At 36.9% G+C, this 12,232-nt stretch overlaps 1 protein-coding gene across 1 annotated transcript in view; it reads left to right on the forward strand.

The window, feature by feature from the left end:
* Positions 1-12,232, forward strand: part of PRIM2 (primase, DNA, polypeptide 2 (58kDa)) — a 443,510-nt gene that overhangs the window by 78,232 nt on the left and 353,046 nt on the right. The window contains exons 5-6 of the mRNA XM_006893148.1: positions 2,744-2,839; positions 5,834-5,971. Coding sequence (XP_006893210.1) covers positions 2,744-2,839; positions 5,834-5,971 — 234 coding nt within the window. The remainder of the gene's footprint in view (positions 1-2,743; positions 2,840-5,833; positions 5,972-12,232) is intronic.

The following is a 12,232-nucleotide window of genomic DNA, read 5'->3' on the forward strand; positions in this document are numbered from 1 at the left end:
AACAAGTATCGACTTCAATCTTACCCCCACCCCAATGCCAGCCTCATTCTACAACAGTGGCACCATATAGCATTTGTCCCTTTGTGACTGAGATACCTCACTCAGCATAATGACATTGCCTTTTGATCATATGTTGCTTTATGAAATTCTTCTGTTTCAGCCAATTCTTCTTGATACTCTGTATATGTCTTCCATCTTCTTTTAATGCTTCCTGAATCATTCAGTATTCTGCCCCTTAAGTATTGCAACTCGTGACTTGAATTTGTTCTTTAGTTCTTTTAGCATAAGAAATGTCAAGCTATTCCGGCCTTTTTGATTTTCTGACTGCAGCTCCTTACACATTTCATTATAATACTTTACCTCATCTTCTCAAGCTGCTCTTTGAAATCTTCTATTCAGCTCCTTAATTTCTTCCCTTTCCTTTGGCTTCTAGGCACTCTAGTGCAATATTCAGAGTCTGTAGATTTGAACTTAGAGTGTCCATTTATACTTGGGTTTCTTCCCGTCCCTTTTTGCTATTGGGATAAACTTGAGGGTCTCAGATATCTACTTAAAATGCCATGTGATAGTAATCATCTCCATGTGAGGAGTATGTGACAGTTTAAACCATGCTGTTCAAGGTCCACTGAGGGTTGTACATGGATTTTTGACAGTGAAAGATACTGACTCTCCTTGAAGGAGGACATCATGCTCGGAAGGGTGGAGGGATGGATGAGATGCATTTATAAAGTAGCTGGGCAGTGGAGATTGGCATGTTGAAATTAGTGAGACTGGCTCAGGACAGGGCAGGCTTCAGAGTTGCTGTACATAGGGTTGCTGGAGACTTGATAGCACATAACAACCACAACAACTACTCCCACACTGTTCAAATGTCAACTGTATTACCACTCTCCCCAACAGTTCTACAAAGTCATTCCTTTTTCTGATGGGGAAGCAAAATCTCAGACAAACCTAAGCACTTGTCCAAATTGTTTGGCTAGTGAATGTTAGAACTGAGCATTCAATTTGTGGTACCAGGACACAAAGACCTGCCCTTACACAGGCACAGACCTTCGCCGGAGACTCTTTCTTCACATGATATATGTGAGCAGAAGCTTTTGCTCATCCTCATTGAGGCATGTGGTTATAATAGAATCTTCAACTTCATGTAGTGCTTCTACATTAATTTTTTCTTCTGTGTAACAGCATGATCTTCTGCTGCCTTCATGTTAACAGCAGCTCCTGGTAACCCTCTATCAGGTTTCCAAGCCTTTACATTTCAATGGGAGGAGATTGCCATCTTTTTCCCTCCTTGGAGCGGGAGGATTCAAATCACCATCCTTTTGGCTAGCAGTCCAGCACGCCATTGCACCGTGCCATTAGAGCTCCTTACCATAAACTTACTGACTTAACATAACACACATTATCTCATTGTTTTCCTGACTCAGGCAATTTCTGTCTATGAACACTTCCCACTTATGGTAATTCTATTTTAGCAGCAGTTGGTAATTAAGACAAAAGTACTACATTATTATTTTTATTTATATTTATTATTATAACCAGGCTATAGTCTTTGCAATTACTTGCTATGCATCTGAAAGCTGGACAATGACTAGGGATGATAGAAAGAGAATTGATGCTTTTGAGTTGTGGTGCCGGAGAAGAGTGTTGAATATACCATGGACTGTTAGGAGAGCAAACAAGTTCATCCTGGAGAGGGTGAGACCAGGCTGCTCCTTGGAGGCAAGGATTCTGAAGCTTTGTCTGACATACTTTGGACATGTTGCAAGACGGGATTAGTCCTTGGAGAGGGATGTCATGCTTGGGAGGGTGGAGGGACAGTACAGGAGAGAAAGACCCTCAGTCAGATGGTTTGACTCAGTGACTGAGGCACCGTGGGTTGATGTGCCAGAGACAGTAAGATTGGCAAGGGATAGAGTAGGGTTTAGGGTTGTTGTACACAGGGTTGCTATGAATCACAGGTGAATAGACAGGCACATAAGTACAAAAACAACAACAGCCTTTATGAATATTGAGTTTTTTACTCCCCACTTTGAGATTACAAGTATTAACGAATCACTACTTTGGGAGCGATTCTGAATGAACAAGGTTCAAATCCACTAGTTGCTCCATGGGAGAAGGATGGACAATCTCCCTCCCATGCAAATTGATTGTCTCTGAAAACTCATTAGAGGGTCAGCTATGGGTCTGTTTAGACTGTAGGCAACCATTAGGGGTTTGTTGAAAATAACACATTCTCAGATGCTATAAATTTTTCGTTCAGTTTATCATTTATATTTTTATCTGTCCTTGGTGAGGCAATTGTCAGTATGAGATAGTAAATTTATAGCTATTTCTGCAAAAATTGAATTGGAAGCTAGTTATGCAATTCTTCTGAACATCTCTGTCAATTATTGTAGCTTTTGAATTGGAATCATACTTATTTTTATTTTATGTCAACCAGATTTTTTAATTTGAACTATCTTCCTCTTGCTGTATTTCTTTTGCTAATGTTCTTGTAAAGATGCATAAGTTGGAAATTATCCAAGTAGAAATTTGAAAGATTATGGAAGTTGGATCATTTCCCCTCCCCCCAATTTTGACTTCATTTGTGGTAAGGTTTTACTACTCATACTATGAAAGATTTGAGAGTGTACAGTGTATTTTTAAATAAAAGTATGCATTCAAGTAGAAAAGTAAAGCATTTTATTGAAAGTGAATGAAGATTTTAATTTCTCTCATTGTAAACTGTGTGCCCTTTTAGATAAGTGATGAAGAGAAGAATCAGCGGGAACAAGTGATCATTGCTTCATCACCAAGTTTAAGTGGGACTCAGTTGGAGATGGAGTCAGTTTATAAGGTATGCAAACGTAAAACATTTTCTAACACATTGACCTTTATATACATTCTTAATTAAAGTCATTCATGGAAACTCAGTGTCACAATAGCTCTTGTTCTTCCTCCCCTAAGATATGCCAACATCTGTTCTGGCTGTCCTCCTACACAAATGGCTTCTAACCTTTCTGGGGCTTTGCTCTCTGCTTCAGAATTTCTTTTAAAGAAAGGCACACCTCATAGTACCTTTGGTTCTATGCCCTATACCAGGCTACTCTGTCCAGATGCCCTCATTACTTATGTGGCTCCAGCGGCTTGTGCTCAATGAATATCTTGAGTAGAAGTCCTTTTTGCTGCTCTTGTCCCCTGAGTCTGTGCTTTGCGCTGCCCACCTACTTGGAATTCCTCTTCTTTTTTCAGACTCTGCTTCTCTGTGCCAGTTTACTTTCACGTGAAGATGATTTCCTTAATCCACTCAAGTTCCAGCATTCTGGAACTTTTTGGTCTCCCTACCTCCTCAGGACTAACATTTACTTTGCTTGAATGACTTCTGGACTGTATTTTTCCAGAAGGGGATTGGGGGAGAGCTAAAATCAGTATTAATATTAGATAGTGGCATCTCTGCACCACAATACTTTTAAAGGTGTTTACTGATTATTATTGACAAGGGCTAGTAACTTAAAATGCTGCCTCCACATTAGCTGCCCATTTTAGCTTCCCTGTTTCTACCAGGTGGGTCATCATTCAGTCAGCCTTCCAATTCTGGACTGGGAGAATTAATATTTATCCCTCCCTTATTTCACATTTCCTGTTACGCTGCCTATACATCATCTTTTTCTTCTGTCTGGACACTTTTATTTCTACTGTGATTACCCAAATATGCTGAATTGTTAGAGGTGAAGAACCTCTAAGAGTCATATAGTCCATCTCTTCCTCTTCTCCACTTTTACAGATTTGGCTAGAATTCATTGAAGTTAAAAATTACAAGTCCAGTTAGTAGCCAGCCTTGGATTAGACCTTATTTTTTCAGGCTTTGTGTGTCTGCTCTCCTTGTGTGGATACTTGCTGCTAACCTTCTCAGCTACTTCTCTGCCAAGTCCTGTGCAAATCTGTCTGCTTAGTGCAGACTGAATCGTAAATGGTACCACTGTGGAGGCTGTTTGCCTTTCCTTGTGTGCTTGTCTTGTTGTCTCAACTAAGTGATGGATTCCTTGAGGACATGGCTGTGCTGTAATTACAGAAAACATCAAATAAATCAAAAGCTATCTGCTAAAAAACATGCACTCTGTTGTGTGTGAAATAATGTTGTATATATAGAATTGTAGGCATTTAGATTCAACTCTTCCTAAAATTTCGATAAGTTGGAAAGTTAGGAATCATTTTTTCACTTCAGTTTTAAAAATGAGAAATGCTTTCTGTATTAGAGAGTGAGGGTGATTTTTGCATCCTTTCTGCTCTTAGAATTATTCTCTCATCTCAGAATTTTGGGATAATTTATGTGACTACAAAAATATAATTGGAATAGTATTTAAAATATTTACAGACAAATACTTATTTTATGCCAAAATGAATATGTTTTCCCATTTCTTATTTCTGAGATTAACTTTTCAGTATATTTTTTAATATCTTAATGGCAAAATACAGAATTGCATAAATAATAATTAGTTGTTGTTATTTGACATTGAGTTGCCTGTGACCCTTGGTGACTCTATATACAACAGCCCTAAACCCTGCTCTATCCTGTGCCAATCTTTTTGTCTCTGACACACCTACACCCATAACCCCAATCACTGGATCAATCCATCTCATTGAGGGTCATCCTCTCTTGGCTGCCCCTCCACCCTCTGAAGCATGACATCCCTCTCCAGGGACTGATCCCGCCTTGCAACATGTCCAGAGTATGTCAGATGAAGCTTCAGAATCCTTGCCTCCAAGGAGCAGCCTGGTGTCAGTCACCCTCTGTAGGATGAACCTGTTTGTTCTCCTAGCAGTCCATGGTATATTCAATAGTCTTCTCCAGCACCACAGCTCAAAGGTATCAATTCTCCTTCTGTCATCCCTAGTCATTGTCCAGCTTTCTGATGCATAGCAAGTAATGGCAAAGACTGGTCTAGATCAGGTACATCTTAGTCTCCAGACTGACATCATTGCTTTCAGTACTTTGGAGATACCCCTGACAACAGGCAATACATCTTTTAATTTCCTGGCTGCTGGTACCAAGGGTATTGATTGTGGAGCTAAGCAAACTAAAGTTGTTAACAATCTTAATCCCTTCACCATGTATCATGATGTTGCCACTTGGCCCAGTAGTGAGAATCTTTGCTTTCTTGATGTTGAGCTTCAATCCATATTAAAGGCTGCTGTCCTTAGTAATTTTAGTATTTTGCATGTACATGTTAGGATCCTCTTTGATAGTGATTATAATGTAAATGTGTCATGTGAGGTGAATATAATGTATTTTTAAAACTCACTATTCTCAAGTCACTTCTGAGTCACAGTGACCCTCTTTGTTTCACATACTTTGGACATGTTGCTAAGAGAGGCTTTCTGTGGAAAGGAATGTCATGGTTGGAAAGATGGAGATTCAACAAAAGAAAGGAAGACCTAGAATGAGATGGATTGACACAGTGACTGTAGCAGTGAGCTCAAGTGTGTCAGAGATGATGAGGATGACACAGATAGGGGACAGTGTTCAAGTCTATTGTTCATAGGGTCGCTATGAGTTGTACTTGATTCGACAGCTGATGTAGCATTCGATAACAACAGATGACATATCATCATTTACTCTGAACCGAATGGTAGGGAAGGGACTGCCACCGCTTCCTAATGCTAAATGTTTTATTTTAAGGAGTATAAAATGGCCAATGGCCTGTTTTTTTTTGGTTTTTTTTTCTTTCTTTTGCATGTCCTATTACAAATGTATTTCGGACAGTAACAGTTTTGTTTAGGTTTAATGCATGTGAAGACTTATTTATCATGAGAAGTGCTGACTGACTTTTCCATTTTGCTTTGAATTCAGATTCCTTTTGCTGATGCTCTAGATTTGTTTCGAGGAAGGAAAGTCTACCTGGAAGACGGCTTTGCTTATGTACCCCTTAAGGACATAGTGGCCATCATCTTGAATGAATTTAGAGCCAAATTATCCAAAGCTTTGGCAGTAAGTACTTCACTTTATTACTTACCCTTAAAAAAAAAATAATAAATTGTTAGTTTTCATATAATTCCTTTACATTATGTTTCAGTATTGTACCTTGTGTTTTATACAATCTTTCATTTGTATTATGTTTCATACAATCATTCCTATGCATTCTGTTTTACATTTTTATTTATTTATTTTTAAAATTTTGTACTGGTTTATTTACAAAGATCAGATACTTTGTTTTTCACACTGAATCTTTCCCATATCTTTCACCACTCCCCATCAAATTACCCTTGATCGTTTTGTTTTGTGTTTTTTTAGGTAATAAATTAATTTTACTTTTATAATGGTATTCAGATTTCTAATGATATTCTACTGGCCATTTCACGATCCCTAGGTTTTTTTTATTGCAAAGCTTAAGTAAATTTGTAATGAATTTTAAATTGCTTTGTAATAACTCTCCCTGGTTGCTTTTCTCTCTCAGATAATGCAGTGTTTTCTAAGTGTATTTGTATTTTTTTTTTAAATGTATCTGTCCTGTAATTGATTGTAAAAGAGAGGATATATTGCAGACTGATGTAAATATTTTCCAAGTTTTGAACTCTCTGGGTAGAAGATAAGGATACTTAGAGATATTGAATGAAAATAGGAAAAAACCCTATGAATTTCTACGTTAGAAATACTATTCTTTCCACATCCAACCCTAAGTAGTCAGAAGTTGGTTTCAGAGGAAGGATAATGTGAAGCGGAATGGTCAGCAGGTTGATAAGAGAGGATGATTGTAACTTGCATCTCCATGTACATCTTCTGACAATATTGAGCAGTGCAGCATGTTTTGCTGTGTTGGCTTAGATTTTTATTTATTTAATTTTTTTTTATGAGACACTGTCTTGACTTGTAGTTCGATTTCTGTAAGATAAGTTCTCTCTTTTGCATCATAGAACTAAGTTTATGTGGGTATCATCATTAGATGATGCTGATAAAACTTAAAAAGAAAAATCAAGCAAAACTAACCAGACTTGCAGAAAATACATTTCTTACACTTCTTATTTAGATATAGAAAAGAATTTGAGAAGTTTCCAGGGAAGTAATTGACAAGCAAGTAAGCAGCTCTTTTTTGGACTTACAGAGAAAAGAAAGGATTTTCTTTTTTTGAAAAGGATTTTATTTGTCACAGTTTTAGAATAGTAGTAAAATCTATGACTTACCAAGTATTTGTTGCTTTAGAAAAATATGCTTTTTAAAAGGCTCTTGATCAAGGAATTTTTTTTTCTGTAGAATTTGGAATCCTCTTAAATATTTTATCCCCCCTTTTTAAAAAAAATCAGTGTTCCATTTAGTTCCTAAGCTGTAGTTAAATATGATTATTTTCCTGAATAGCTTCTTATTTTGGAATAATACCGTTTTCTTTGTCTTATTTGTGTTTAACTAATTGGGTTTTAATTTATTAATCTGATTTGAGTTTTGAGTTGATTAAAAGTCTTTTCTAATATTGCTTTCTAGTTATTTAGTGTTACTTGGTAGCACTAGATTTCTGTGTGTTGAATCCATCATTTTCCCCATTTTGTAAATTCATGAAGTTTTAGCATATTATTAAATAAATTATTCTGAATGACAACTTTCACTTCAGCTCTTACTATAAGGCACATCTAATTTATTTCCCTTGGTTCCAGTCTCTAGGAAACGTAACTTTGCATTTGGACACAATCATACTTAACAGAAAGAAATCATTCACTTTGCCTATCATAAAATAGGTACATTGTTGTTTACTGAGGATATTGAGCTGGACTTGATCTTTGTTCTGTTTGTAAGATCTTGTTTTGTTAATTCCTTTATAAAGTCCAGTTTATAATATGTTGCTGCTGTTTAAATTTTAATTTGTACAGTGTGTGTGTGCGCGTGTGAAAAATGTATATATTAAAAGGAGAATTTTCAAAAGAATGAGGAATATAGTAGCGTTTTAATATCCCCCCTTTCCTCCATGTCAGTAGACCATCTTGTATCCATCCAGTTAAAACTACTATTGTAAGCTGCTCATGTACATGAGTTTTTAGCAATAGGTATTTGAGACAGAACTATTTGGGAGAGAAAATGAATTTTTTTTAATTTGTGTATTGAGGACCCCTGGTGGTTTAATGAATTATGTGCAAGGCTGCTAACTGAAAGTTCAGTGATTCTAATCCCCCAGCTGTTCTGTGAGATAAGGATGGGGCAGTCTGCACCCATTACCATTTGTAGCTTTAGAAACCAGATACATGGTTGAGATGAGTTAGAATCTTCTTAAGGGCAGTGAGTTTGGTTTTGGCTTTGGGGTGTTTATGGGATTAATAAAACATGGGATTAGAACTCAGAAGAGTGCTAAGAGATTTAGATACAGATTTAGGAGTCAACTACATGGTAATTTTAAACAATATTAGTGGCTGTTGTTTTTAAAGAACAGAGAATGAAGACAAAACAAGATAACATGCCAAATTGAATTTATTTCAAGGTTTGCAATGAATTGGATATGACAGAAGAACAAGTCAGTATAAAACTGACTTGGCTTATTACCCTCTATATATTTTATTTTAGTAAAAAAACCTAGAGTACAGGCACCTCATGAATGAATTTGAATAAGGATTATTTTCTTGTTGTAGTGAAATATCCTAGTATTTCATAGAACCAAAGTAAATTAAACCTGTTGCCAGTGAGCCTGACCCATGATGATGTTAAAGGTAGAGGTGCCCATAAAATTGTCCAGGCTGCAATCTTTATGGAAGTAGACTGTGCCATCTTTTTCTTTTGGAGTGGCTGGTAGATTTGAACTTTTTCTGTTAGCTGGTCAGTATTTAACCACTATGCCACCAAGACTCTTTTTATTTATTACAAAGTCAGTACTATGTATGAAAGTGCTTTTGTAATTCCAGAGTGCAATATGTATCTATTAATTTGAAGGAGATAATTCATGTGAGGAATACTGTTTTAGGAGGAGTGAATTTTCTTTTTTTTTTCTTGCTTACTGAAAGAGAATAGGACTTGAAATGCTTGCTGCAGAAGACCAAGTATTATAGTCTTCAATATGGATTACATCTCAACATCAAGAAAATAGAGTTCTTCACACTGGGCCAATAGGCAACATTATGATAGATGGAGAACGAGTTAGAGTTGTCATTGATTTCCTCTTACTTTTATCAACAATCAAACATTCTTGGTACCAACAGTCAGGAGATCAGGAGATGTATTGCCTTGAGCAAGTCCATTGTCAGGGACCTCTCCAAAATACTGAAGAGTGATGATAATTTAGAGACCAAGAGGCACCTGATTCAGGTCATGCTATTTTCAAACACTTGTGAGAGCTGGACAATAATTAAGAATGATAGAAGAACTGATGTCTTTGAGTCACAACTCAAAGAGTTGTTGGAGAAGAGTACTGAATATCCCATGGAACACCAAAAAAAAAACAATCAAATAAATGTGTCCTGGAAGTAGAGCAACCGAGTGCTCCTTAGAGGAACAAAATGTTGCTAGGCAAGGAAGGCTATTCCTTGGAAAGGGACATCGAGGTTGGAAGAGTGGAATGTCAGTGAAAGAGAGGTGGATGGACAAGGAACTGCAGCAATGGACTCCCGTGTGTCAGAGATGGTGAGGAAGGCATGGGATAGGACAAGTTTCAGGTCTGTTGTTTATAAGGTCACTATGCGTTGTACTCGACTAGATGACACACAACAACAACACCAACAACAACTAACTATAAACCTAGCAGTTCACACGCTCTTAGAATGCCATGGAAGAATGTGCCCACGCTCTGCTTTTATAAATTTTACCAACAAGAAAACCCTGTGGAGCACTTGGACCTTAAGAAATTGCTATGAGTTGAAATCAACTTGATAGCAATAGGTTTTTTTAATTGCCTGTAAATGTCATTGACACATTTGTTGTTAAATGACATCAAATCAACTATAACTCATAACAACTTTGTGAACAACAAATCGGAACTTTACTCTATCATTCCCCATCTTCACCATCTCTGATGGTCTCAAGTCCATTGTTACCATGACTGTGTCACTCCCTCTTGTTCAGGGTCTTGTTCTCAGCCGCTAAACCGCCATCTTTCCCAGCAGGATGTCCTTGTCCAAGGACTAGTCCTTTCTGACAACAGGCCCAAAGTATAGAGGATTTTTAGCACAGGAAACATGCTAGAGTTATGGTAATAATTTATATGGTATCTTACCCTTTTTCTTGGCAACTAGAAAGCCTTCTCTTCCATTTTTAGGTATGATAATGCTTCTCACAGTGCTTGCCTTTGCAAAGAGACTTTCAATATAACTTAACCATCTACGTTTCTTCAGTATTCACCTTTGAAAGTTGAGCACCTGAAAGTTGGGGGTTGCTTGTCAAGATTCATGCAGTTAATTAGTGGAGAAACTAAACCCAGACCTCGACTATTTTATGACTGCATAGATAATTGCCTTGTTAAAAAGAGTTTTCTACTTCTGGAAAAGTCCAACCATACACTGCTGCTTCTCTGTTGCTTCCTCTGAGCCACTCTCAAGCAGATATTTGCATTGTATATTTTCAGTATCTCAGTTCTCTAGGACAATGATATGCCATTTTCAACTTAATTATCACTGATGCCTAGCAGAGTGCCATGTGAAGGATAAGTATTCAGGATATAATGAGTTACCAAGGGAAACCTGCATGTTTATGCTCTCTTTGACTTTTTGAGAAAACTAAAGTTAAATGGAGGGAGCTCTTGTGGCCTAGTGGTAAGAAGCTACACTGCAATCCTGAAGGCACATGGTTCGAATCCACCAGCTGCTAGAAGGGGTAGTCTTCTCCCATGTGATTGACTGCCTCTGAAAACTTGCTAGAGGGTCAACTGTGGGTTGGTTCTGACTCTATAGTATATAACAACAACAACAAAGTTAAATGAGATTGCACTTCTGTGTATTTTTGTAAAAGGAAAGAGTGAAGTATCTGATGTGTGTGAAGTGCTATATGTGCAGAATATTTTTGAAACCTCAATTTTTAGTGTTTATGGGCCTCAGAATACTTTTGAAGAAGTACTGCAGTTGGCTGCAGTAGTTAAAAATGTTTCTATTTTTTCCTGGAGTATGTAAAGTGTGGGTTTCAAATTTGCTCTGAAACTTATGATGTAGCGTAAACCAGGTTTAAATTTCAGCTACCTTGAGGATAGCAGCTTCATTCTTCATGATTGCCGTCACTAGAGGAATCAATCCTTAGATTACTATTTTTTTTTAACCATGTGAATTGTTTTCCTCATTCATTCAAAAGAAAAGAACCCACCCCCAACTCTATAAACAAGTTTGTTTCCCAGATCATTTATTATATTTAAAAAATAAAAGTATACATTTTTAACTTACATTGATATGTACTTTGGGTAGAATATGCTTAGTATTTTTGAACATTATTTACATCCTGCCTTCCCCTCTCCCATCTCGCTGGGTTGAATTGCTTTTATTGACATATGAGTCCACTGATTGTATCCCTGTTACCTACTTGTGATGAGAAAATATCAGCAGATTCTAGTTGCTAGGAAACAGCTGAATACTGAAATAGAGTGGGGTGGATTTTTTTTTTTAGTACTTGTAAATTCAATTCCTTGACAGTTCTACTTTTATAGAGCAGAAATTTATTCAGTTAGTACAAAGAAAGATGCATCACCTGTTAGTTTTCCAATTTACAAATTTTGCACAAGGGAAACTAGAAATACAAAAAATATTACAGCTTGAATTAAGCCTTGAGAGTGTAATTTTTAACAATGGCACTGCACTGGAAATTCATTATTATATATATATCTGTGAGTTTCAATTTTCCTTGAAGTTTTTTTGATTGATGGTTAATGAGACATAAAGAAGGAAAAGAGGAAGTGAGGAGGAGAGAGGAAGCTGGGGAAATGAGAGAGGGAAGGTGGGGAAGGCAGAAGAACAGTTTCAAACCAGAGTCGAATGCTGGATTGGTTAGAACCAATTTTGTCTCAAGGAAATTGAATTAGTAATAACCTGAATTAAATTACTCAATGCTACTCTTTCACCATTGTTTTTTATGGGATACTGAGTTGGAACTGACCCTCCATAACTGACCCTTCAGCGGGTTTCCAGAGACAGTAATTTGCACTAAAAGAAATTGCTCTTGAGAAGCAGTTGGTGGACTCAAATTGTATACCTTTGGGTTGGCAGCTCAACTCCTTACTACCAGGCGCGCAGTGCTCCCTACTCTTTTTTTTTTAATTATTAGTTTTTTAAATTTTAAAAATAAATTTTTATTTATTTATTTATT

This window comes from Elephantulus edwardii, unplaced genomic scaffold (genome assembly GCF_000299155.1).
Source record: "Elephantulus edwardii isolate Elephantulus edwardi_28Jun2011 unplaced genomic scaffold, EleEdw1.0 scaffold00124, whole genome shotgun sequence".
NCBI classification, from domain to species: domain Eukaryota; kingdom Metazoa; phylum Chordata; class Mammalia; order Macroscelidea; family Macroscelididae; genus Elephantulus; species Elephantulus edwardii.